Source organism: Athalia rosae, chromosome 2, assembly GCF_917208135.1.
Source record: "Athalia rosae chromosome 2, iyAthRosa1.1, whole genome shotgun sequence".
In the NCBI taxonomy this organism is placed as follows: domain Eukaryota; kingdom Metazoa; phylum Arthropoda; class Insecta; order Hymenoptera; family Athaliidae; genus Athalia; species Athalia rosae.
In genome coordinates this window covers 1-26095 of record NC_064027.1, presented here as the reverse complement: position 1 = coordinate 26095, position 26095 = coordinate 1, and the positions used below count along the sequence as shown (strand labels likewise).

Sequence of the window (26095 nt, the reverse complement as noted above, 5' to 3'; positions counted from 1 at the left end):
ATTTCCAACTGTCATGCAAAATGTTGAATCTAAATAAATTTTAAGTATTTATTTCAAACAGCATAATCCAGCACAATAGGGATTGTGATAGGAATCTGCATTCATGCATCATAAATTGTCCCCCTGAGATTTCCAAAAACTCTTTCCAGTTTTGTTACATGGGCACAACGTAGGGTCACGTGAAAAACGGTAAGCGTTGGTGAGTTCCGATATCGTTATTCCGATTCATAGGCCACTTCGGATCGTGATCGCGACGGGGTGAAGCGGTAAACCGACACTCGATCTGCCGAAAATAGAAAATATATCTATTTCACTGGGGACAACCTGGTAAATGTATTTACATTTGATTGCTTAGTGCATCATGCTATCGCTAGAATTTTGCTCGCTCTTAAAAACCGAACTATGAACATCATTCTAGGATTTATTTGCACTGTCGATGGTTTTCAGCACTGATGTATAACCTATGTGTATAACTTCATTACAGTTCTACATCCTTGTATGAGCTGTCACTTGGCAATGGTGATGGGCCTGTGCGGTCAACACACCCATGTGAAATTACAATTGAATTATACGTATGGACAGTAATCACTTCAGTGGTCCGGAATCACACCACACGTTGTGTGAGCATTATCATACCCAACCTCTTATATACGTAAGAAAAGTGTGAATATGGTAGGTATTTGATTTCTATTTCAACGCCAAGCATTACGGATATCTAGTTATCGTTTATTAAAAAATAAAGGATTCTTATTGAAAATAATAACAACCGAGATTCAAATTTTAAAACAGTGAATGTACAAAACTAACCAAATTTGTGGAATAATTCAATTCTAGACTTCTACCAACGTCAAAGTCTGTGACATCGAGGATGACGTTAAAGATGAACTTAAAAAATTTAGATTCAGAAGGAACAAGAGTAATGCAGCACTGATTCGTAAGTTGATTTAGTTCTGAAAAATAAAATATACATTTCTTGTGGCACCACATTCATCGTCAAATATAATTGCAGTAAAAGTAGATCGGGAAAAGCAGAAGATTTGCATTGATGAATTATTGGAGGTAAGTTCTCTGTCTTGGGAAAAACTGACTAGTTGCACATCTAGGATTATTTTCCAGGACATCAAAATCGATGAGCTTCAAGAATCACTGCCTGGTCATCAGCCCAGATATATAGTATACAGTTACAAAATGGAGCACGCTGATGGAAGATTATCTTACCCAATGTGTTTTATTTACTACACTCCTCGGGACAGCCAAATTGAATTGCAAATCATGTATGCGGGCACCAAGTTAGCACTTCAAAAAGAAGCTGACTTGACAAGAGTGTATGAGGTACGTGAGTTGGACGAACTCACCGAAGAGTGGCTTAAAGAAAAACTGAACAAATAATTGAATAAAGTACAGATAATATGACAAACCTCAACTTTCTACTTAAGATCTAGATATTTCTTGAGAGTTTGTCTTAACACCGAATATATGGGAACTCTGAAGATCTAAGAGTTGAAAGCAGTTTACTGTTGGAATAAGTTCTCAACCAAAATTCAGAATTTTACATATAGGATGTAATATTTTTGCCAAAGTAGTTTGCTTTTTTACTGTCATTCCAAATTGAATTAAAATATTCCGTCAAGCCAAAACACGGTCATTCTTTGATTCCCCCCCCCCCCCTTCCCCCCTCAAATCTTCTTCCTCCAAATATTAACATATGTATTTAGACACAAGTAAACACGCAGCAGAAAGCTATAACAAATAAACAAGTGAGGAATCAATTGCCAGTTTCACCACAGATTGAAATTTTTTAAACTCAGAGTTATGACGCTTTTCAACCCATATATTGTGTACAACTAAATACGGTCTGTGACGGCTAATCTTTTCAACTTTCATCAATCCAACCGTGTGTTGTTACATCAACTATAAAGCCTTTCGACTGATTAAAAATATGTGTTTTCAGAATAAGCATAAAAGCAAATTGAAAATTAGTTGTCTTGTTTGAAAAAATCAGTGAAATCGGTTTGCATGTCAAAAATATTATTAAGCGAAACATTAAGGGGTAGCAGTGACAATAGATTCAGAGACCGAATGTGCCCATGTGCCTTATGGGTATTAGCTTTCATAGTTCACGCTGTATACTGGACTTAAAGATAAATCCGAGACTGAAAATACTGAAATGAAACATCCAATAATTGTTACACAAGAATATTCCTGCCCTATTTATAATCAAGTTTTTTTACATCCTTTTTTACTGAAGCTGAGACCAGTGAATTTGTACACATCATGAGACATATCAATGATCGGCTAGTGCAATGCACCCATGGCTGCTACTCCATAGTTAAATCTATTGGATGAGGGAGCTGATCATTCTGAAACATAATAATTCAACAGTAAAATGAAATTACCCACGTGGTCATACTGATAAAAAATTCAAGCAGAAGACCATTTGTGATTTGAACTATGCACTTATTTTGAGAATTGCATTTCTTACCCATAAAGATAATAAAAAAAAGACAACAAGTAGAAGGCCAATTTGACCCAACCTTCTCGCTGACATCTTGTTAAATCAGAAGCATTCATAATGGTTGTAGGATCATACAGGCCTAGTTCAGACATGACTGGTCTACTGCGAAATCTCAGGAAGTGGTACACCAGTAGCGGGAGGTTCAATAGCAAGGAAAACCATTCTCCAGCTAATAAGAAAAGTATGTTGAACAGCACGTGCAGCAGATATTCAGGGACGACAATCTGGAAGTAAGATTGCATGATAATGAGCACTGAAGGACCATCGTTGCTGTGCACCCGGGAGTCACAGAAATAAGGCAATCAAGTGCTGTAGTTAGCAACTGTTGTGACGAAACTAATGTAAGACGCTAATTATACAAGTTCGATAAGTGAATCTTGACCTGAAAACATACCGGGTTCAAACTGTTACATTGATCAATCGGATTCTTGTGTTCGGTCTTTAGCTCATCAAAGGCGATTACCTAGAAAGAGAACATGTATGTAGTTGATCGCACTGAACGATGTTAGTTTTGAGGTTACATGAGTTTCAAATAAAGTGGGGATTGAAAAATTATCCCGTCCAGCTGTAATTTAGCGGTCGATGTTGACTTACGTGAAATATTGAGAAGAAGATTAGAAATGCATCAATGATTAGCGCAACGATGTAAGAAAAAGCGGCTAAACCGAATGCCATTTTCTGGGCAATGTTTACTACTCGTGCACCGTGATTACACACAACACGCACTTACACGCACACAATTACACTTTTTCCGCAGGTAACAGACCATTCTAGTACTATAGTCTAGTCAACATGAACGTACTATTTTTACGAATTACTGTTCACCTTCTCCGAAAACTATGATCCAGGTGTCATTCGAATCGGAATGACACCTAGAAATTTTTTGAGGAATTTGAATTCGCGAAACAACAAATTGCAAAAGCTATAAACAATTTAGTCTTCTGCTCAATGAGCAGAGAAATTTAATTAACTCTGTAGCTTTCAGTCGTGGCTCACTTAATTCGTCGGATTTATGTTCTCAAGTTCGAAAATCTCAGAATAAGTTAGTTTAAAACATTTGGAACATATGCTGTATCATGCTAGCAAGACTGCAGAATCGCTGAGACTCTGGTCTTTGCTTCTATTGATTTCAGAGTCAATAATGAACTCTAGTTCCTCAAGTTCCGGCTTTTCCAGATATTTGAGGCACAGAAACGATGGAAATACTAATCCTCTGTTTAAATTAATTGACTGCTGTATTCTACTGCTTTGAGAAGTCAAAGAATTATAATACCTTGGTAGCTCTTAGTCGTTGTTCAATTACGCCAACAAACAGTGTCATCAATCACCTGGAAAATTCTGTATACCGATTCTACGGAAGCAAATATAGAACATTTCAATATTCAGAGATTTCCAGATGCTGGAGGAGCAAGAAACCAACAAACCTGCATTTTCCATTGAGACACTGGATCCATATTCAAATAAAACCGACATGTAGCTTCGATGTTGCTTGGTTCCATTGTCCATCCCCCCAAATTGCAAATTTCTGAAGACTGTAGCCTCTGATCCTCTGAGTGTTTACCATTTCGAGACCAAGAACGCAATTACCTGAATGAAGGACTTGTTTCCAGATGTTGACCGGATATTTTCTATCTTTGCCTTCCGTTCCTGATTTCTTTTCGATTTTCAGTCAATTTTTCAATTGATCCGCCAATAACTGCACCTCCTAGCCTTCCTGGGGATTTCTGTTATCCAGAACCGATGGGACGTCATCCTGGATTTATTCCCGATTCATTCCTGATTCTTTTGCGACTTGTTTCCGATTTTTTAAAATATGTTTGAATTTTACCGCTGCTGGTCACGTCTGCGCATTTGCCGATACAGCTAGCGCTGAGTGGCGGAATTTTCGTGAACGACAAAAACTAGTGCTATCTGATGGACTTTTCGAAAACTGATTTCAGCGCAAGTCCACATGGGGTAAGTTACCTACGAACAATTCATCGTCATCGGTCGGTCCGTGGATATCGGTCGGCGAATCCGGTTAGGGTATATTTCCTACGAACAATTCATCGTCATCGGTCGGTCCATGGATATCGGTCGGCAAATCCGCATAGGGTATATTTCCTACGAACAATTCATCGTCATCGGTCGGTATCAGATCTGATGACTTACTGATCAAAAACTCGTGACACACCTTTGATGTTCCATCGGAGCATGTTCTTTAAATCGAAGTTGAACACAACCCCGACGTTGACGAATACTAATGATGACATGTCATTGAATTTACTCCTTTGTCCAGGTAATTGCATTCTTGGTCTCGACACGGAAAAAACCCAGAGGATCAGAGGCTACAGTCTTCAGGTATTTGCAATTTTCGGGCCTGGACAATAAATCCAAGCAACTGCGAAGTTACGTGTCAGTCTTATTTTAATATGGATACAGCGTCTAAATGAAAAATGCAGGTTTGTTGGTTTCTGGCTCCTCCAGCATCCGGTGATCTATAACATTTTAATATTTGTACTTGTTCCAGAAAAATCGTTGAGGATTTCCGTTCGATTCGCGATGCTGCTCTTTGACAGAACTTGGAACGTTATGTCCATTTTGTCGCATTTCTGAACGGAAAAATGGAGATCTCTCGACGAGTATCAGGAATTGCTCGGTCCAGTCGACACGCTCGTTTTCCTGAAGCCGTAATATAGGTATCGTCATGTATTTTGAGTTTGAGAATCCACAACTGCTTCCTAATTTAATTTATCCAACGACCGGTCGATTAATAAGCCAATCGTTTGTTGCAGACGTAGAAATATCAAGATATTCCGATGGTTTCGGGTCGTGGCACAATTGACTCGACAAATTCAAGTCCAATTTATCCAACGGCCGGTCGATTGATGAGCTAATTATTCATCAATTATTCGCTGCTGGGAGCACAAAAATTATAAGACATATCGATTATTTTTAGTCGTAGACCCACTTTGATTTGTCGCAATCCGTGCATGGGTCGAAATATTCGAATTTCTCGGTCTACGAGGGAGCCCGAGCTGTGCTGGAGTCAGCGTAGCCACGGGCGCGCGGTATGTTGTGGGGCGTGACCTCTGCTCAGCCTCGAAGGTGAGGTCTCACAACAAAACGCTAGCTGCTGGCTATCTGACTCCAGTTTGGGTCCCTTGTAGACCGAGAAATTCGAATATTCCGACCCATGCATGGATTGCGACGAATCAAAGTGGGTCTACGACTAAAACCAAACGATGTCTTATAATTATTCTGCTTCGGACAGCGAATAATTGATGATGACTCGATCGATTGGATGAGTAGATGATTTTGGCTTTCAAATTCGGATACCTGAGCTGATTATATATAAGATGAAGCTGAAAAAACCGAAAAAAAATTCGATTTTCGACTTTTTTTGGACAAAGGGCGAGGTTTTTTGGGGATTCTTTATTTCGGGGATATGTTATGTTTGAATTTCACCGCTGTTGGTCACGTCTGCGCACTCGCCGATACAGCTAGCGCTAAGTGGCGGAATTTTCGTGAACTACAAAAACTAGTGCTATCTGATGGACTTTTCAAAAACTGATTCCAGCGCAAGTCCACATGGGGTCAGTTACCTACGAACAATTTATCGTCATCGGTCGGTCCAAGGATATCGGTCGGCAACTCTGCATAAGGTAAATTATCTACGAACAATTCATCGTCATCGGTCGGTCCATGGATATCGGTCAGCGATTCCGCATAGGGTATATTTCCTATGAACAATTCATCGTCATCGGTCGGTATCAGATCTGATGACTTACTGATCAAAAACTCGTGACACACCCTTGACGTTCCATCGGAGCATGTTTTTGAAATCGAAGTTGAACACAACCCTGATGTTGACGAATACTAATGATGACATGTCATTGAATTTACTCCTTTGTCCAGGTAATTGCATTCTTGGTCTCGACACGCAAAAAACCCAGAGGATCAGAGGCTACAGTCTTCAGGTATTTGCAATTTTCGGGCCTGGACAATAAATCCAAGCAACTGCGAAGTTACGTGTCAGTCTTATTTCAATATGGATACAGCGTCTAAATGAGAAATGCAGGTTTGTTAGTTTCTGGTTCCTCCAGCATCCGGTAATCTATAAACATTTTAATACTTGTACTTGTTTCAGAAAAATCGTTGGGGTTCTCCGTTCGATTTGCGATGCTGCTCTTTGACAGAACTTCGCACGTGTTGTCCATTTTGTCGCATTTCTGAACGGAAAAATGGAGATCTCTCGACGAGTATCAGGAATTGCTCGGTCCAGTCGACACGCTCGTTTTCCTGAAGCCGTAATATAGGTATCGTCATGTATTTTGAGTTTGAGAATCCACAACTGCTTCCTAATTTAATTTATCCAACGACCGGTCGATTAATAAGCTAATTATTCATCAATTATTCGCTGTTGGGAGCACAAAAATTATAAGACATATCGATTATTTTTAGTCGTAGACGCACTGTGATTCGTCGCAATCCATGCATGGGTCGAAATATTCGAATTTCTCGGTCTACGAGGGAGCCCGAGCTGTGCTGGAGTCAGCGTAGCCAGCAGGGTAGCACTTTGTTGTGAGACGTCACCTTCAGGGCTGAGCAGAGGTGACGCCTCAAAACAAACCGCACGCCCGTGGCTACCTGATTCCAGCTGATCTTGGGCTCCCTCGTAGACCGAGGAATTCGAATATTTCGACGCATGCATGGATTGCCAAGAATCGAATTGGGTCTACGACTAGAACCACTCAATATGTCTTATAATTTTTCTGCTCCCAATACCGAATAATTGATGATCACTCGATCGATTGCATGAGGAGATGATTCTGGCTTTCAGATTTGGATTCCTGAGCTGATTTTATGTGAGATAACTCTCGAAGAACCGGAAAAAAAAATTCGATTGCTGAGAAAAACATGAATCATTGTCTTCAATTGGGTTCATCATGCTTGTCTTACGTATTTTGATCTCAGGAATCCGAATCTGGGAGGAAATTTGAACTATCTCTCAAATTGACTGAATTGTCCGCATTTTTGTGCGTTTTTTGGCATCAATTAGAGGATATCTCGGAGGGAAAGAATCGTCGCCTAATTTTGACAACGGATTCGTGTTCCTGAGGTCAAAATTCATGAATAAAAGCGCCATACTTTCAATTCTCAAGAAATCAAAGCTTTTGGCCAAAATCCGAAATTTTTTCAAGAGGTACCCCTTGCGATTTTTTCAAATTTCGACCAAAATTTTTGATCGTCTAAATGGGATCGTATGGCATTCTTTCGTATGTATTTGGACTTCAGAAACACGAATTTATTGTCCAAGTTAAGCTACGATTCTTCCCCTTCGAGATATCCTCAAATTTGTACCAAAAAATGCAAAAAAAATGAGGATAACTCAGTTATTTTTGAAGATAGATCAAATTTTCCTCCGAATTCGGATTACTCAACTCAAATTACATTACGATAGACTAAAAAATCGATTTTTCCTTTTTGACCCCAAAAAGCTGAGAATTGGCGATAACTCGGTCAATTCCAGAGATAGATCCATATCTCTTGCAAATTCGGAGTCCTTAGGGCAAAATACGTGAGAAAAGCATGATTGACCCAATTAAAAAAAAGATTTTCTTTTTTTTTGCTTAAAAATCGAATTTTTTCTTGGTTCTTTCAGAGTAATCTAACATATAATCAGTTTAGAAATCCAAATTTGAAAGCCAAAATCATCTACTCATGCAATCGATCGAGTAATCATCAATTATTCGCTGTTCGAAGCAGAATAATTATGACATCGATTGGTTTCAGTCGTAGACCCACTTTGATTCGTCGCAATTCGTGCATGGGTCGAAATATTCGAATTTCTCGGTCTACGAGGGAGCCCGAGCTGTGCTGGAGTCAGGTAGCCACGGGCGCGCGGTTTGTTTTGAGGCGTCACCTCTGCTCAGCCCTGAAGGTGACGTCTCACAACAAAGTGCTACCCGGCTGGCTACGCTGACTCCAGCACAGCTCGGGCTCCCTCGTAGACCGAGAAATTCGAATATTTCGACCCATGCATGGATTGCGACGAATCAAAGTGGGTCTACGACTAAAACCAAACGATGTCTTATAATTATTCTGCTTCGGACAGCGAATAATTGATGATGACTCGATCGATTGGATGAGTAGATGATTTTGGCTTTCAAATTCGGATCCCTGAGCTGATTATATATAAGATGAAGCTCTAAAAACCGAAAAAAATTCGATTTTCGACTTTTTTCGGACAAACGGCGAGGTTTTTTGGGGATTTTTTATGTTTGAATTCTATCGCTGTTGATCACGTCTGTGCACTCGCCGATACAGCTAGCAGGAATAAAACCTTTCAGGAATAAAAATGAATGAATAAATCTAACATAGTACTGCGAGCTCCTGAGTTGTTCTATACGATTCCGGTTACGCCAATAAAATTCCTAATTCATTTCAACGTTTGTTATTGAGAAATGAGCGCGAGTCAAACTACACCTTTCGTATGTACAAATATAAATTATACATGATATATAAGTAAGTAGATATATGTACGTGTATGTATATACCTTGGATAAATATGTCATGCCTCTTTTCGTATAGCTCTACCACAGCGTAGAGTAAGTATCCATCAAAGAAAATCTTTGTTTCCAATTCAATTCACAACGCATTCACTCATGCGTTCTCATTGATATGCCATCAATTTGCTAGATCTGTGCGGGAGCCAATGCTAATCGAAAGCTCCCAAGATAAGGAGGACGTTGTTGGATCGAAAGATTTGCATGACACACAACCAGGGAATTTATTCCAAAACTCATCATTTTCGTGACCAATGCGATCACACGACGTCCTTGCTGTTGCCTAAGTCTATTGAAAGACAGTCTGTGAACAACATCTGATTAGTACGTACAATAAAATCAAGGATACGAATAAAAAAACTTGGAGAGTCTTCAGAAAGTTTGGATTCCTGAAATCAGAAAGCAAACTGCATGTTAGTAGCCAGAGACAGCCTGTGAATAACATCTCATTAGCAATGGACCTAAAAACTGAAACCTAACACCTGTAAGGAAATTGAAATTAGTATGAAAACTGAAAATAAAAAATATTGATTAGGAGCTGTAAGCAAATATTATTAATATTGATAATCTGAAAGGTAAACTTTTGATTAGTATCTTATAAATAATCCCCTGGAAGTCAAGTACCACGCACAAAAAGGTGCAATAGTACTCGATTCCTTACAATTTTTTGGTTTTTGGGTTTAAAACGCATAAAGCGTTGCAATGCATTTTTTAAGCGCCAAGTCCGCGCGCGTACGAGCAACAGCGACGAAACTTGGGTTTTTATTTTACTTTAAATTCCTGAAAAGAAATCTCTCAAAGTTTTTAAAGCGCCTTGCAAGATGGCAAGTCATGCTAGTTATTGTTTTAAAAATGGCCCAATCGGGCATACAAGAAATAACATATATAAACAAATAACATGCGATTCCTCGTCCGCGCGCTATGTACCCGCGCGAGCAGCGTCAGACTTGGAATAATTATGCTAATGGAAATCGAAGAAATGCAATTTTTAATCGCATCCTTCTATTTCAATTAACATTGGGGAGTGGAAATAGGGAAGGTTTGAAAATTTGTGGCGTGGCGGTCGGTGGTCCTCTTCGACGCGACGTCTTCGAGCTCAACGTCCACCTCACTTCCATGCACCACGGCTGGTACGGAGAGCAAAGTGGACGCATTTCGCCCATTCCAAGTGACCAGAAATATTACAGGGAAGAAAAAAACTTAATCTCATTGAATTTGTTTGGTTGGGTTTGTGAACCATTGGAAGTAAAAGCATCTAGTAGATCTCAGCAAAGAGATCTAAAAGACCACACGAAAAGAATTATTATAAAAATATCAAGCAAAATATTGCAAAAAATTAGCTAACGCAATTTGATAAACTCTAGTTAATTGATCACTTGGAATTGCTGTGGAAAGAAAAGTTGCACTTCCGATTTCTTGCCTACCCACTTTGGTCAGCCCACACCCCGCCCAACGGTTAAAACTATGAGTTGCATACTCGCATTCACACTGCACATACATTCCAAATAGAACCCCTTCGCGATGCATGAATTTACCTATACCTGCCTTTCACCTATATTTATCCAAGAAATGATTTTACTGACGAAATCCCCGAATCACACCAGCGCCGGCGCTTCGAACCATTTCATTCACATTCGCTTTGTCAAACTTATGACAACTGACTCTATGAAAAAAATTGAAAAAAAAAGTCTTTTCAAAGTGTAATTGTGTTCAGGCTGCCCATGCCTCGGCCGAAGCCGTAATTTTGAAGAGGTGTGTGTTTTTTAGGCCGAAATAATTCAAATTTGTATATTTTTAACGAGAAAAGCTTGAGGGCTGTGTGTGTAAGGGAAAAAAATTCCCATGTGTTTATACATCTCATTCAAACCAATCTCACTCACATATCACATTCATTGCCGTGGTCTCTCGTTCAAAAACTCACCATACCTGTTGTGTGGAAAGAAATAGTGCGGGCTGCCCATGCCCTGGCCAAAGCCAAAGAATTTAGTAAATTTTGAAAAGGTGTGTGTTTTTCTGAACCGAAATTTATAATCAACATTGAGAATCTTTGAATGATTTTAGTAACTTGATTTTAGTTCATTCAAATTTTGTAGTACTTTGATAGAATGTCATTAGAATCTTTGAACGATGAATTTAATCAATCTCATATCTATTTGTATACTGACAGTGAGCAAAGAAAGTAAAGGGCTGATAGATTTGTGTGAGGGAAGAAAAATTTATGCATGATTAGACATCCTAGATCTCGTTAATCTAAATTTACTTACTTTATAGGTAATAAGCGCAGACTTAACAATTGAAACTAATAATAACTTAATTCCTAATTATTTATTGTTATTTTTTATATTACTTATAAATATATGTGTTTTGTGTGCATAATATAGGCTTCCATTGCCCCGGCCAAAGCCGTAGTTTATAAATTTTTAAATGTGTGTGGTTTTATCGGCCGAAATTCATTAAACTTCCAGAATCGTGAAATGATTTGAATAACGTGATTCTCATGAATTGAAATACAATAATGTTTCGATAATTTCATTTGAAATTCTATTGGAAAATGGTATAAGCAAAAGAATGAATTTAATTCATATTAATTAAGGGCTTAAACATGTGTGTGTTTGGGGTAAGGTTTCTTATGACTAATTCTTTTTTTTTTTTTCTTAATGCTAACAAAAAACAATATAGGTAGTGAAATAATATGTTTCTTCGATCAGGATTCCACTTCAGAAGATGAAACGTTGCCCAAGAATATTCTTATACCTTATTATAAATACCTTAATTATTTTCAAACTTAATTTAAATCTTATTTATTTCCACACTTAATTTATATCTTAATTATTTTCACACTTAATCTATATCCTAATTATTTCTATACTAAATCCAATGTCCGCGGTAGTTTCTTGAAGCTTAATCGGATACTTAAAGTTAACAAGAGAATCAGGGAGGAAAGAAGATGTTGAAAAATATGTTTCCATATCAATCAGTTGGAGTTAATTACTTTGAATGAATGAGAATTGAGAATAACTGAATTGACAAATTTTTTTATCTCCAAAAAATCAATTACGTATTTTTTAATCGCTCGGAGCTGCTGATCATACCTGATTCTCGTCGAGAAAGTGAAACTATGGTAAAGAACCACCATTCGAACGGCCTAATTTTTTTTACTAGTTAGTGATCGACGAAAACGAGATCAATCACTAAAAATTATTATAAAATGCAAGAAAACGCGTTGGCCAATCAAACGATAGTCTTTACCGTTGCCTATGAGCCGCGCACTTTTGCTTACATAAGGTTGGTGGATGATGATTTATTTGAATAGTTCATAGTGTATGAACTATTTGTCAACTGACTAACCAATAGATCAGCTAACTGAATAATTTTCCAAAAAAATTCTATATCTATGACTCTACAAACTGCAAGTGCGCTATGCTCAACGACAACCGAACCTACGATTACCTGAGCTAATAAAATGATTTTAAAATCTAAAAGTACCGCCACGCCACGCGAATTGGGGGAACATACTTATTCTATATAATACAACGATCCCGATGCCAGCGTTCACCATCGTGTGAGCTGGCAAAGAAATCGAGGAAATCTGACTGCTGGGACTTACCCCACCGCTGCCGGTACCAAAACCGGACCCGAGCTGGTTCCCAAGCTCAGGGGTCTTGGATTTTACCCGGATGTCTCTGCCTCCCTGATGACTATAGCTGTGTAGTAGGTTGAATGTAGAAGATGTAGTACGATGAGAGGTCGATACAATGCTCCTTCGATACTCCCACGAAAAATAGTGCTCTAAAAATGACAAGAAGAGAAAAACATGAATAATAAGAAAAAAGACTCCGTCAAAGAGAAAAAACAGTGGTAGAAAATTGTATTTACCGAAATTTTTCACTTTATGCGTGTGGTTGGTGACCAGCCAGACGAGGAGACTTTATTGTAGGTAGTAAAAACTTTTATCTGTAAGACGAAATTTAAATATTTTTGATAAAGTGGATTTCTAATACACAGGCGGTGCGAGTCACAGAATTCGGAGAATGTGACTAGAATTATTGAAATTTGAGGCTCACCAATTCTGCTCGAATGTAGTGAACAGAAATCCGGTTTGAGTAGCTACGGAATCGTTCTCAGCAGTATTGCACGTGCCAGTTAGATTAGTTGCACCGATACGTATAGTATGCCATCGAAGTGCAACAGGCTCTGGGCTCTGTAATGCATAATACCAATACACGATAAGTATTGCAGTTCCAAATCAAATTGATTCAGATTACAAACCTCACGGCGACAAGGTCGTCTTCGCCATAAAATCACAGCCCGGTATTACGAATACCGAGCAATTATAATCGAATCAAAATTACCAAGCGTCTATTACGCAGCAACTTTACGAGAAATGAAAATTTCGTGAAAAACCGTTGAAAAATTAGGAACTCGATTCTCCGAAACAAAAAATGGTGCACTCTAATTCGAAATATTACATCAACAAACTAAGATATTCTATTGTTGTAACAAATTAAACGTGAAAATAAATCGTAATAAGTAGGGGCATAGTCGCATGATCGACCTTAGTTCGACCGTTCGCAATCGAATCGCCGTAAGTCGAAACAAAGGCGCCCGCTCGCTGCGCGCTACGAAAATACGTGGGGAAAGATAGAAAAGAAGAGAAGTTAGAACGAACCAGATTGTAGGACAGGAAAGGTAAAGATCCGGGTAGAAGAAGTTCCAGATCTCCATATTGCATTGTGAGTATGCACTTCGAAGAAACTGCAGAGACGCAGATTGCTTCGCAGCAGGTCTAGGACCTGTCCATAACTTGTCCATGCCTGTCTGGCCCGGGCAGAGCCATGCAGTATCTCAGGTAAAACCATTTTATATTCCAATTCAGTAGATTATTCTCGTCCCAATATTAGAATTGATGTTCAAGCTAATTAGTGCGACCTTCAGAATTAGGTATTATGCGATATGGTTAAATTAGTAAGGAGTTATAAAAGCACGAGGCGTACTGTTCGAAATTCGGGAAGCTAATGGCGTCGTAGCTTCGAGACGCTTCGAGACGCTTCGAGACTCCCAGCATGCATTGCTGGTGGGGCTCGCCGCATGGTGGCATTCCAGTCGACACAACCCTGTCGTTTGCGAATAGTAATGATAACATGTCATTATAATTACTCCTTTATTCAGGTAATTGCATCCTTGGTCTCGGAATCGGAGACAGTCAGAGGATCAAAGGCTACAGTCTTCAGGTATTTGCAATTTCCGGGCCTGGACAATAAATCCAAACAACTGCGAAGTTACGTGTCAGTCTTATTTCAATATGGATACAGCGTCTCAAAGGAAAATGCAGGTTTGTTGTTTCCTGGCTCCTCCAGCATCCGGTGATCTATAAACATTTTAATATTTGTACTTGTTTCAGAAAAATCGTTGGGGTTCTCCGTTCGATTCGCGATGCTGCTTTTTGACAGAACTTCGCACGTTATGTCCATTTTGTCGCATTTCTGAACGGAAAAATGGAGATCTCTCGACGAGTATCAGGAATTGCTCGGTCCAGTCGACACGCTCGTTTTCCTGAAGCCGTAATATAGGAATCGTCATGTATTTTGAGTTTGAGAATCCACAACTGCTTCCTAATTTAATTTATCCAACGACCGGTCGATTGATAAGCCAATCGTTTGTTGCAGACGTAGCAATATCAAGATATTCCGATGGTTTCGGCTCGTGGCACAATTGACTCGACGAATTTAAGTCCAATTTATCCAACGGCCGGTCGATTGATGAGCTAATTATTCATTAATTATTCGCTGTTGGGAGCACAAAAATTATAAGACATATCGATTTTTTTTAGTCGTAGACGCACTGTGATTCGTCGCAATCCATGCATGGGTCGAAATATTCGAATTTCTCGGTCTACGAGGGAGCCCGAGCTGTGCTGGAGTCAGCGTAGCCACGGGCGCGCGGTATGTTGTGGGGCGTGACCTCTGCTAAGCCCCGAAGGTGACGTCTCACAACAAAACGCTAGCTGCTGGCTATCTGACTCCAGTTTAGGTCCCTTGTAGACCGAGAAATTCGAATATTCCGACGCATGCATGGATCGCGACGAATCAAAGTGGGTCTACGACTAAAACCACTCGATATGTCTTATAATTTTTCTCCTCCCAAATCGTAATCGCAAATTTTTCACTGTAATGAGCAGAGAAATTGAAATATCTCTGTAGCTTTGAGTCGTGGCTCACTTAATTCGTCGGATTTATGTTCTTAAGTTCGACATGTATTAGAATAAGGTATTTTGAAACATTCGAAACGCATCCTGTATTGTGTTAGCAAGATTGCAGTATCTGTGAGACTCTGGTCGTTTATCGATATACGAGTCAATAATGAAGTCTAGTTTCTGAAGTTTTGGCACTTCTACGTGTTGAGGGCCCAGAAACGATAGTAATACTAATCCTCTGTTCGAATTGATTGACTGCTGTACTCTACTGCTTTGAGAAGTCAAAAAATTGTAATACCTTGATAGCTCCTAGTTGTTGTTCAATTATGTAATCAGATTCTTGTTTTCAAGATCAAAATACGTACAACTACTGCTCCGTCGTCATTATTTATTATTTTCCGCTCTTCTCCTGAATCTTTCTCAAGGTTTATCTCATTTTGAATGAATTAGTGGACGTCCTCCATGTCCTGTGAGTTTTTGACGCCCTGCAGCTAGAGTAAGACGACCTTAGACTTGTTTCCAGATGTTGACCAAATATTTTCTATTTTTTCCTTCCTTTCCTGATTTCTTTTCGATTTTGAGTCAATTTTTCGATTGATCCGCCAATTACTGCATTTTCCGGCCTTCCTGGAGGTTCCCTGTGATCCAGAACCGAAGGTACGTCATCCTACATTAATTCCCGATTTTTTTCTGATTTTTTGCGATTTTTTCCTATTTTTTTCCGACTCAAAGCTACAGAGATATTTCAATTTCTCTGCTCATTTCAGTGAAAAATTTGCGATTACTCGATTAATTAATCGAGCAAAATATTCTCGCGAGCACAGTCGGATTTCTGGGCTCCAAATCTGAGAAAAAATATCACCTCAAAACTGGCCCTGCCGGTAGGAAAAGCCGAAAATCGCCAGAAAACCTTATCTTCCGGTCGAAAATCGTCAATGATCGCCAGAAAACCTTTCCTCTTTTCCAGAAGAAGCAAAAAATCGCCAATGAACCACCCCTTTGGATCGAAAACCGCCAAAAATCGTGAACAAACCACCCTAATACGTCAGGACCCGTCAAAAATGCCCAAAAAACCTCGTCCTTTGTCCGGAAAAGTCACAACACATCCACAACTGCTTCCTAATTTAATTTATCCAACGACCGGTCGATTAATAAGCCAATCGTTTGTTGCAGACGTAGCAATATCAAGATATTCCGATGGTTTCGGGTCGTGGCACAATTGACTCGACAAATTCAAGTCCAATTTATCCAACGACCGGTCGATTAATAAGCTAATTATTCATCAATTATTCGCTGTTGGGAGCACAAAAATTATAAGACATATCGATTATTTTTAGTCGTAGACGCACTGTGATTCGTCGCAATCCATGCATGGGTCGAAATATTCGAATTTCTCGGTCTACGAGGGAGCCCGAGCTGTGCTGGAGTCAGCGTAGCCAGCAGGGTAGCACTTTGTTGTGAGACGTCACCTTCAGGGCTGAGCAGAGGTGACGCCTCAAAACAAACCGCACGCCCGTGGCTACCTGATTCCAGCTGATCTTGGGCTCCCTCGTAGACCGAGGAATTCGAATATTTCGACGCATGCATGGATTGCCAAGAATCGAATTGGGTCTACGACTAGAACCACTCAATATGTCTTATAATTTTTCTGCTCCCAATACCGAATAATTGATGATCACTCGATCGATTGCATGAGGAGATGATTCTGGCTTTCAGATTTGGATTCCTGAGCTGATTTTATGTGAGATAACTCTCGAAGAACCGGAAAAAAAAATTCGATTGCTGAGAAAAACATGAATCATTGTCTTCAATTGGGTTCATCATGCTTGTCTTACGTATTTTGATCTCAGGAATCCGAATCTGGGAGGAAATTTGAACTATCTCTCAAATTGACTGAATTGTCCGCATTTTTGTGCGTTTTTTGGCATCAATTAGAGGATATCTCGGAGGGAAAGAATCGTCGCCTAATTTTGACAACGGATTCGTGTTCCTGAGGTCAAAATTCATGAATAAAAGCGCCATACTTTCAATTCTCAAGAAATCAAAGCTTTTGGCCAAAATCCGAAATTTTCTCAAGAGGTACCCCTTGCGATTTTTTCAAATTTCGACCAAAATTTTTGATCGTCTAAATGGGATCGTATGGCATTCTTTCGTATGTATTTGGACTTCAGAAACACGAATTTATTGTCCAAGTTAAGCTACGATTCTTCCCCTTCGAGATATCCTCAAATTTGTACCAAAAAATGCAAAAAAAATGAGGATAACTCAGTTATTTTTGAAGATAGATCAAATTTTCCTCCGAATTCGGATTACTCAACTCAAATTACATTACGATAGACTAAAAAATCGATTTTTCCTTTTTGACCCCAAAAAGCTGAGAATTGGCGATAACTCGGTCAATTCCAGAGATAGATCCATATCTCTTGCAAATTCGGAGTCCTTAGGGCAAAATACGTGAGAAAAGCATGATTGACCCAATTAAAAAAAAGATTTTCTTTTTTTTTGCTTAAAAATCGAATTTTTTCTTGGTTCTTTCAGAGTAATCTAACATATAATCAGTTTAGAAATCCAAATTTGAAAGCCAGAATCATCTACTCATGCAATCGATCGAGTGATCATCAATTATTCGCTGTTCGAAGCAGAATAATTATGACATCGATTATTTTTAGTCGTAGACCCACTTTGATTCGTCGCAATTCGTGCATGGGTCGGAATATTCGAATTTCTTGGTCTACGAGGGAGCCCAAGCTCAGCTGGAATCAGGTAGCCACGGGCGCGCGGTATGTTGTGGGGCGTGACCTCTGCTCAGCCCCGAAGGTGACGTCTCACAACAAAACGCTAGCTGCTGGCTACGCTGACTCCATATTAGGTCCCTTGTTGACCGAGAAATTCGAATATTTCGACCCATGCATGGATTGCGACGAATCAAAGTGGGTCTACGACTAAAACCAAACGATGTCTTATAATTATTCTGCTTCGGACAGCGAATAATTGATGATGACTCGATCGATTGGATGAGTAGATGATTTTGGCTTTTGAAATTTTGATTCCTGAGCTGATTATATATGAGATGAAGCTCGAAAAACCGAAAAGAATTCGATTTTCGACTTTTTTCAGACAAAGGGCGAGGTTTTTTGGGGATTCTTTATTTCGGGGATATGTTATGTTTGAATTTCACCGCTGTTGGTCACGTCTGCGCACTCGCCGATACAGCTAGCGCTAAGTGGCGGAATTTTCGTGAACTACAAAAACTAGTGCTATCTGATGGACTTTTCAAAAACTGATTCCAGCGCAAGTCCACATGGGGTCAGTTACCTACGAACAATTTATCGTCATCGGTCGGTCCAAGGATATCGGTCGGCAACTCTGCATAAGGTAAATTACCTACGAACAATTCATCGTCATCGGTCGGTCCATGGATATCGGTCAGCGATTCCGCATAGGGTATATTTCCTATGAACAATTCATCGTCATCGGTCGGTATCAGATCTGATGACTTACTGATCAAAAACTCGTGACACACCCTTGACGTTCCATCGGAGCATGTTTTTGAAATCGAAGTTGAACACAACCCTGATGTTGACGAATACTAATGATGACATGTCATTGAATTTACTCCTTTGTCCAGGTAATTGCATTCTTGGTCACGACACGCAAAAAACCCAGAGGATCAGAGGCTACAGTCTTCAGGTATTTGCAATTTTCGAGCCTGGACAATAAATCCAAGCAACTGCGAAGTTACGTGTCAGTCTTATTTCAATATGGATACAGCGTCTAAATGAGAAATGCAGGTTTGTTAGTTTCTGGTTCCTCCAGCATCCGGTAATCTATAAAAATTTTAATACTTGTACTTGTTTCAGAAAAATCGTTGGGGTTCCCCGTTCGATTTGCGATGCTGCTCTTTGACAGAACTTCGCACGTGTTGTCCATTTTGTCGCATTTCTGAACGGAAAAATGGAGATCTCTCGACGAGTATCAGGAATTGCTCGGTCCAGTCGACACGCTCGTTTTCCTGAAGCCGTAATATAGGTATCGTCATGTATTTTGAGTTTGAGAATCCACAACTGCTTCCTAATTCAATTTATCCAACGACCGGTCGATTAATAAGCCAATCGTTTGTTGCAGACGTAGCAATATCAAGATATTCCGATGGTTTCGGGTCGTGGCACAATTGACTCGACAAATTCAAGTCCAATTTATCCAACGACCGGTCGATTAATAAGCTAATTATTCATCAATTATTCGCCGTTGGGAGCACAAAAATTATAAGACATATCGATTATTTTTAGTCGTAGACGCACTGTGATTCGTCGCAATCCATGCATGGGTCGAAATATTCGAATTTCTCGGTCTACGAGGGAGCCCGAGCTGTGCTGGAGTCATCGTAGCCAGCAGGGTAGCACTTTGTTGTGAGACGTCACCTTCAGGGCTGAGCGAAGGTGACGCCTCAAAACAAACCGCGCGCCCGTGGCTACCTCTGACTCTAGCTAAGCTTGGGTTTGCTGGTGAATTCAGAAATTCGAATATTTCGGCCTATGCATGGATTGCGACGAATCTATGTGGGTCTACGACTAAAACCAATCGATGTCTTATAATTATTCTGCTTCGAACAGCGAAAAATTGATGATGACTCGATTGATTGGATGAAAAAAAGATCTTGGCTTTTGAATTTGGATCTTTGAGCTTATTAATTGTGAGAGTAAGCTCGAAAAACCGAGAAAAAATTCGATTTCCGACTTTTCTCGGACAAAGGGCGAGGCTTCTTGGGGACTTTTTATGTTTGAATTTTACCGCTGTTGGTCGCGTCTGCGCACTCACCGATACAGCTAGCGCTAAGTAGTGGAATTTTCAGGAACTACAAAAACTAGTGCTATCTGATGGACTTTTTGAGAACTGATTTCAGCGCTAGTCCACATAGGGTAAATTACCCACGAACAAATCATCGTCATCGGTCGGACCATGAATATCGGTCGGTAAAATCAGCATAGGGTATATTACCTACGAACAATTGATCGTCATCGGTCGGTGATTCAGAACCGATAGGACGTCATCCTGGATCAATCTTCAATATCTTTCTGATTTTTTGCGATTTTTTCCGATTTTCCCTGATTTTTTCAAAAATGTTTGAATTTCACTGCTGCTGGTCACGTGGCTGCACTCGCCAATACAGCTAGTGCCAAGTGGCGGACTTTTCGTGAACTAATGAAACGAGTTGCGGCCAGTGCCAACTTTCGGAATTTTCGTGAGATTCAAAAGTGGCGGCCATTTGGGAATAGCGGGGGTCAGAAAAACCCGATTCGGAGCGTAGGGGATCGATTTTAGGAGCGAAAAAGCGGTTTTTCAGGTCGAAAAATTCGTTTCCGAGCGGGGGAGGTCGATTTGGAGGGTGGAAAAGTTGGTTTAAAGGGTAAAAGGAGGGTTTCCGAACGCGCGCGGTCATTTTGAACAGGCAGGGGTCGGGAAATTTCGATTCAGATCAAAGGGGAGCGTTTTTCGAGCCGGAAAAGTCGTTTTTCGGGTCAAAAAAGTCGTTTCCGAGCGGGAGAGGTCGATTTGGAGGGTGGAAAAGTCGTTATTCAGGGTGAAGGAGTGGTTTCGGAACGCGCGCGGTCATTCCGAACAGGCAGGGGTCGGAAAATTCCGATTCAGATCAAAGGGCAGCGTTTTTTGAGCCGGAAAAGTCGTTTTTCGGGTCAAAAAAGCCGTTGCCGAGCGAAAAAAGGTCGATTTGGAGGGTGGAGAAGTCGTTTTTTGGGGTAAGAAGGTAGTCTCCAAACGCGCGCGGTCATTTCGAACAGGCAGGGGTCGGAAAATTCTGATTCAGATCAAAGGGGAGCGTTTTTCAAGCCGGAAAAGTCGTTTTTCGGGTCGAGAGAGTGCAAAATCGTGGAAACGGGGTCTAAAAAAGCGAAAAAAGCGATTGTAAAAAAGCGGGCGTGGCAAAATCCTAACCATACTCAACCATACCTAACCATACCTCACCATACCTAACCATACCTAACCAAATCTGACCAAACTTGACTTGCGCGTCTTCTAGAGAGAAAGGGGTAGTTTTTGAGTCTCGAAATCCTGATTTCGAGCAAGGGTGAGCGTTTTTCGAACCAGAAAAGTCGTTTTTCGGGTCAAAAAAGTTGTTTCCGAGCGGGGGAGGTCGATTTGGAGGGTGGAAAAGTCGTTATTCAGGGTGAAAGGGTGGTTTTCGAACGCGCGCGGTCATATCGAATAGGCAGGGGTCGGAAAATTCTGATTCAGATCAAAGGGGAGCGTTTTTCGAGCCGGAAAAGTCGTTTTTTGGGTCGAAAAAGTCGTTTTCGAGCGGAGGAGGTTGATTTGGAGGGTGGAAAAGTCGTTTTTCAGGGTGAAAGGGTGATTTCCGAACGCGCGCGATTATTGCGAATAGGCAGGGGTCGGAAAATCCCAATTCAAAGCAAGGGGGAGCGTTTTTTGAGCCGGAAAAGTCGTTCTTCGGGTCGAGAGAGTGCAAAATCGTGGAAAGGGGGTCCAAAAAGCGAAAATAGCGATTGTAAAAAGAGGGGCGTGGCAAAATCCTAACCATACTTAACCATACCTAACCATACCTCACCATACCTAACCAAATTTGACCAGACCTAACCATACCTAACCATACCTAACCAAATCTAACCAAACTTGACTTGCGCGTCTTCTAGAGAAAAAGGGGTAGTTTTTGAGTCTCGAAATCCTGATTTCGAGCAAGAGTGAGCGTTTTTCGAACCGGAAAAGTCGTTTTTCGTGTCGAAAAAGTCGTTTCCGAGCGGAAAAGGGCGATTTGGAGGGTGAAAAAGTCGTTTTTGAGGGTGAAATGGTGGTCTCCAAACGCGCGCGATCATTCCGAACAGGCAGGGGTCGGAAAATTCCGAATCAGAGCGAGGGGGAGCGTTTTTCGAGCCGGAAGAGTCAGTTTTCGGGTCGAAAAAGTCGTTTCCGAGCGGAAAAGGTCAATTTGGAGGGTGGAAATGTGGTTCTTCAGGGTGACAGGCTGGTCTCTGAAAGCGCGCGGTCAGTTCGAACAGGCAGGGGTCGGAAAATTCCGATTCAGATCGAAGGGGAGCGTTTTTCGAGACGGAAAATTCGTTTTTCGGGTCGAAAAATTCGTTTCCGAGCATGGGAGGTAGATTTGGAGAATGGAAAAGTCGTTTTCGAAGGTGAAAGTAAAGTCTCCGAACGCACGCGGTCATCCCGAACAAGCAGGGGTTCGGAAAATTCCGATTCAGAGCAAGAAGGAGCGTTTTTTTAGCCGGAAAAGTCGTTTTTCAGGTCGAAAAAGTCGTTTCCGAGCGGAAAAGGTTGATTTGGAGGGTGGAAATGTGGTTTTTCAGGGTGAATGGGTGGTTTTCGAACGCACGCGGTCATTGCGAACAGGCAGGGGTCAGAAAATTTCGACTCAGCTCGAAGGGGACCGTTTTTCGAACCGGCAAATTTGTTTTTCGGGTCGAAAAATTCGTTTCCGAGAATGGGAGGTCGATTTGGAGGGTGGAAAAGTCGTTTTTGAGGGTGAAAGGCTGGTTTTCGAACGCGCGCGGTCATCCCGAACGAGCAGGGGTCGGAAAATTCCGATTCAGAGCAAGGGGGAGCCTTTTCGAGCCGGAAAAGTCGTTTTTCGGGTCGAAAAAGTGCAAAATCGAAGAAAGGGGGTGCAAAAAAGCGAAAATAGCGATTGTAAAAAAGGGGGCGTGGCAAAATCCTAACCATACTTAACCATACCTAACCATACCTAACCATACCTAACCATACCTAACCATACCTAACCAAATTCAACCATACCTAACCATACCTAACCATACCTAACCGAATCTGACCAATCTTGACTCGCGCGTCTTCTAGAGAGAAAAGGGGAGTTTTTTTGTCTCAAAATTTCGATTCAGAGCAAGGGAGAGCGTTTTTCGAGCCGTAAAAGTCGTTTTTCGGGTCGAAAAAGTCGTTTCCGAGCGGAAAAGGTTAATTTGGAGGGTGGAAAAGTCGTTTTTGAAGGTAAAAATGTGGTCTCCGAACGCGCGCGATCATTCCGAACAGGCAAGGGTTGGGAAATTCCGATTCAGAGCAAGGGAAAGCGTTTTTCAAGCCGGAAAAGTCGTTTTTCGGGTCAAAAGAGTCGTTTCCGAGCGGAAAAGGTCGATTTGGAGGGTGGAAAAGTCGTTTTCAAGGTCAAAAGGGTGGTCTTTGAACGCGCGCGATCATTTCAAACAGGCAGGCGTAGAAAAATTCGGATTCAGAGCAAGAGGGAGCGTTTTTCGAGCCGGAAAAGTCGTTTTTCGGGTCGAAAAAGTCGTTTCTGAGCGGGGGAGGTCAATTTGGAAGATGAAAAAGTCGTTTTCGAGGGTGAAAGGGTGGTTTCCGAACGCGCGTGATTATTTCGAACAGGCAGGGTTCGGAGAATTCCGATTCAGAGCAAGTAGGAGCGTTTTTCGAGCCGGAGAGTCGTTTTTCGGGTCGAAAATGTCGTTTCCGAGCGGGAGAGGTCGATTTGGAGGGTGAAAAAGTCGTTTTTGAGGGTTAAAGGGTGGTTTCTGAACGCGCGCGATCATTCCGAACAGGCAGGGTTCGGAAAATTCCGATTCAGAGCAAGGGGGAGCGTTTTTCGAGCCGGAAAAGTCGTTTTTCGGGTCGAAAAAGTCGTTTCCGAGCGGAAAAGGTCGATTTGGAAGGTAGAAATGTGGTTTTTCAGGGTAGAAGGATGGTTTCCGGAAGCGCGCGATCATTCTGAACAGGCAGGGGTCGGAAAATTCCAATTCAGAACAAGGGGGAGCGTTTTTCGAGCCGGAAAAGTCGTTTTCCGGGTCGAAAAAGTGCAAAATCGTAGAAAGGGGGTGCAAAAAAGCAAAAATAGCGATTGTAAAAAAGGGGGCGTGGCAAAATCCTAACCATACTTAACCATACCTAACCATACCTAACCATACCTAACCATACCTAACCAAATTTAACCATACCTAACCATACCTAACTATACCTAACCAAATCTAACCAATCTTGACTCGCGCGTCTTCTAGAGAGAAAGGGGTAGTTTTTTCGCTCAAAATCCCGATTCAGAGCAAGGGGAGTCGGGTCGAAAAATTTGTTTTTCGGGTCGAAAAAGTCGTTTCCGAGCGGGGGGGGGTCGATTTGGAGGGTGGAAATGTGGTTTTTCAGGGTGAATCGGTGGTCTCCAGACTCGCGCGATCATTCTGAACAGGCAGGGGTCGGAAAATTCCGATTCAGAGCAAGGAGGAGCGTTTTTTGAGCCGGAAAAAACGTTTTTCGAGTCGAAAAAGTCGTTTCCGAGCGGAAAAGGTTGATTTGGAGGGTGGAAATGTGGTTTTTCAGGGTGAATGGGTGGTTTTCGGACGCACGCGGTCATTGCGAACAGGCAGGGGTCAGAAAATTTCGACTCAGCTCGAAGGGGACCGTTTTTCGAACCGGCAAATTTGTTTTTCGGGTCGAAAAATTCGTTTCCGAGAATGGGAGGTCGATTTGGAGGGTGGAAAAGTCGTTTTTGAGGGTGAAAGGCTGGTTTCCGAACGCGCGCGGTCATCCCGAACAAGCAGGGGTCGGAAAATTCCGATTCAGAGCAAGGGGGAGCCTTTTCGAGCCGGAAAAGTCGTTTTTCGGGTCGAAAAAGTGCAAAATCGTAGAAAGGGGGTGCAAAAAAGCGAAGATAGCGATTGTAAAAAAGGGGGCGTGGCAAAATCCTAACCATACTTAACCATACCTGACCATACCTAACCATACCTAACCATACCTAACCGAATTTAACCATACCTAACCATACCTAACCATACCTAACCAAATCTGACTACTCTTGACTCGCGCGTCTTCTAGAGAGAAAGGGGTCGTTTTTTCGTCTCAAAATCCCGATTCAGAGCAACGGAAGTCGGGTCGAAAAATTCGTTTTTCGGGTCGAAAAAGTCGTTTTCGAGCGGGGGGGGATCGATTTGGAGGGTGGAAATGTGGTTTTGCAGGGTGAATCGGTGGTTTCCAGACTCGCGCGATCATTCTGAACAGGCAGGGGTCGGAGAATTCCAATTCAGAACAAGGGGGAGCGTTTTTCGAGCCGGAAAAGTCGTTTTTCGGGTCGAAAAAGTCGTTTCCGAGCGGGGGAGGTCGATTTAGAGGGTGGAAAAGTCGTTTTTGAGGGTGAAAAGGTGGTCTTCGAACGCGCGCGGTCATCCCGAACAAGCAGGGGTCGGAAAATTCCGATTCAGAGCAAGGGGGGGCGTTTTTTGAGCCGGAAAAGTCGTTTTTCGGGTCGAAAAAGTGCAAAATCGTAGAAAGGGGGTGCAAAAAAGCGAAGATAGCGATTGTAAAAAAGGGGGCGTGGCAAAATCCTAACCATACTTAACCATACCTGACCATACCTAACCATACCTAACCATACCTAACCAAATTTAACCATACCTAACCATACCTAACCATACCTAACCAAATCTGACTACTCTTGACTCGCGCGTCTTCTAGAGAGAAAGGGGTCGTTTTTTCGTCTCAAAATCCCGATTCAGAGCAACGGAAGTCGGGTCGAAAAATTCGTTTTTCGGGTCGAAAAAGTCGTTTTCGAGCGGGGGGGGATCGATTTGGAGGGTGGAAATGTGGTTTTGCAGGGTGAATCGGTGGTTTCCAGACTCGCGCGATCATTCTGAACAGGCAGGGGTCGGAAAATTCCGATTCAGAGCAAGGGGGAGCGTTTTTTGAGCCGGAAAAAACGTTTTTCGAGTCGAAAAAGGCGTTTCCGAGCGGAAAAGGTCGATTTGGAGGGTGGAAATGTGGTTTTTCAGGGTGAAAGGGTGGTCTCCGAACGCGCGCGATCATTTTGAATAGGCAGGGGTCGGAAAATTCAGATTCAGAGCAAGG

The 26095-nt window shown here is 41.5% G+C and overlaps 3 protein-coding genes and 2 long non-coding RNA genes across 12 annotated transcripts; 4 read left to right on the top strand and 1 right to left on the bottom strand.

Annotated features, from left to right (window-relative positions):
• The first annotated feature begins 168 nt into the window (after positions 1-168).
• Positions 169-1637, top strand: LOC125499672 (glia maturation factor gamma). 5 transcript variants are annotated; one of them, XM_048650922.1, is made up of 5 exons: positions 173-327; positions 485-652; positions 835-934; positions 1010-1059; positions 1117-1637. In XM_048650922.1, exons 2-5 carry the CDS (start codon positions 575-577, stop codon positions 1387-1389), a joined length of 501 nt encoding a protein of 166 aa, XP_048506879.1. In that variant the 5' UTR covers positions 173-327; positions 485-574; the 3' UTR covers positions 1390-1637. The 5 variants fall into 5 exon arrangements, with proteins under 5 accessions (XP_048506877.1, XP_048506879.1, XP_048506878.1 ...); XM_048650920.1 differs by having other exon boundaries at positions 169-327; positions 1010-1637; XM_048650921.1 differs by having other exon boundaries at positions 187-333; positions 1010-1637.
• Positions 1638-2007: 370 nt separating this feature from the next.
• Positions 2008-6777, bottom strand: LOC105691509 (protein cornichon). Of its 3 annotated transcripts, XM_048650918.1 has the most exons (6): positions 6636-6777; positions 6308-6558; positions 6104-6237; positions 2910-2978; positions 2483-2739; positions 2008-2360 (listed from the first exon to the last, which is right to left on the bottom strand). In XM_048650918.1, exons 2-6 carry the CDS (start codon positions 6420-6422, stop codon positions 2336-2338), a joined length of 600 nt encoding a protein of 199 aa, XP_048506875.1. In that variant the 5' UTR covers positions 6423-6558; positions 6636-6777; the 3' UTR covers positions 2008-2335. The 3 variants fall into 3 exon arrangements, with proteins under 3 accessions (XP_048506875.1, XP_048506876.1, XP_012265455.1); XM_048650919.1 differs by lacking the exons at positions 6104-6237; positions 6308-6558; positions 6636-6777 and adding an exon at positions 3789-3851; XM_012410032.3 differs by lacking the exons at positions 6104-6237; positions 6308-6558; positions 6636-6777 and adding an exon at positions 3110-3434.
• LOC125499999 lies at positions 3994-14954 on the top strand. 2 transcript variants are annotated; one of them, XR_007277158.1, is made up of 3 exons: positions 3994-4956; positions 6645-6813; positions 14730-14954. It is a non-coding gene; the product is annotated as an uncharacterized LOC125499999 (long non-coding RNA). The 2 variants fall into 2 exon arrangements; XR_007277159.1 differs by lacking the exon at positions 3994-4956 and adding an exon at positions 6286-6575.
• Positions 14146-14736, top strand: LOC125499998. The gene is made up of 2 exons (XM_048650925.1): positions 14146-14395; positions 14465-14736. Exons 1-2 carry the CDS (start codon positions 14152-14154, stop codon positions 14548-14550), a joined length of 330 nt encoding a protein of 109 aa, XP_048506882.1. The 5' UTR covers positions 14146-14151; the 3' UTR covers positions 14551-14736.
• Positions 14955-18911: 3957 nt separating the features above from the next.
• On the top strand, positions 18912-19522 carry LOC125499781. The gene is made up of 3 exons (XR_007276757.1): positions 18912-19047; positions 19117-19285; positions 19382-19522. It is a non-coding gene; the product is annotated as an uncharacterized LOC125499781 (long non-coding RNA).
• Positions 19523-26095: the final 6573 nt, after the last annotated feature.

What these genes read in the sequence shown, in the direction of transcription:
- LOC125499672 (XM_048650920.1), top strand. Translation starts at nt 575, where the DNA reads ATGGACAGTAATCACTTCAGTGGTCCGGAATCACACCACACGTTGTGT. An exon ending in ATACCCAACCTCTTATATAC is followed by an intron (nt 653 to 834) that starts GTAAGAAAAGTG and finishes ATTCAATTCTAG; the next exon opens with ACTTCTACCAACGTCAAAGT. An exon ending in GAGTAATGCAGCACTGATTC is followed by an intron (nt 935 to 1,009) that starts GTAAGTTGATTT and finishes ATATAATTGCAG; the next exon opens with TAAAAGTAGATCGGGAAAAG.
- LOC105691509 (XM_048650918.1), bottom strand. Translation starts at nt 6,422, where the DNA reads ATGCAATTACCTGGACAAAGGAGTAAATTCAATGACATGTCATCATTA. An exon ending in AATGTAACAGTTTGAACCCG is followed by an intron (nt 2,740 to 2,909) that starts GTATGTTTTCAG and finishes TCTTACTTCCAG; the next exon opens with ATTGTCGTCCCTGAATATCT. An exon ending in TTTTTTTATTATCTTTATGG is followed by an intron (nt 2,361 to 2,482) that starts GTAAGAAATGCA and finishes ATTATGTTTCAG; the next exon opens with AATGATCAGCTCCCTCATCC.
- LOC125499998 (XM_048650925.1), top strand. Translation starts at nt 14,152, where the DNA reads ATGGTGGCATTCCAGTCGACACAACCCTGTCGTTTGCGAATAGTAATG. An exon ending in CGTCTCAAAGGAAAATGCAG is followed by an intron (nt 14,396 to 14,464) that starts GTTTGTTGTTTC and finishes TACTTGTTTCAG; the next exon opens with AAAAATCGTTGGGGTTCTCC.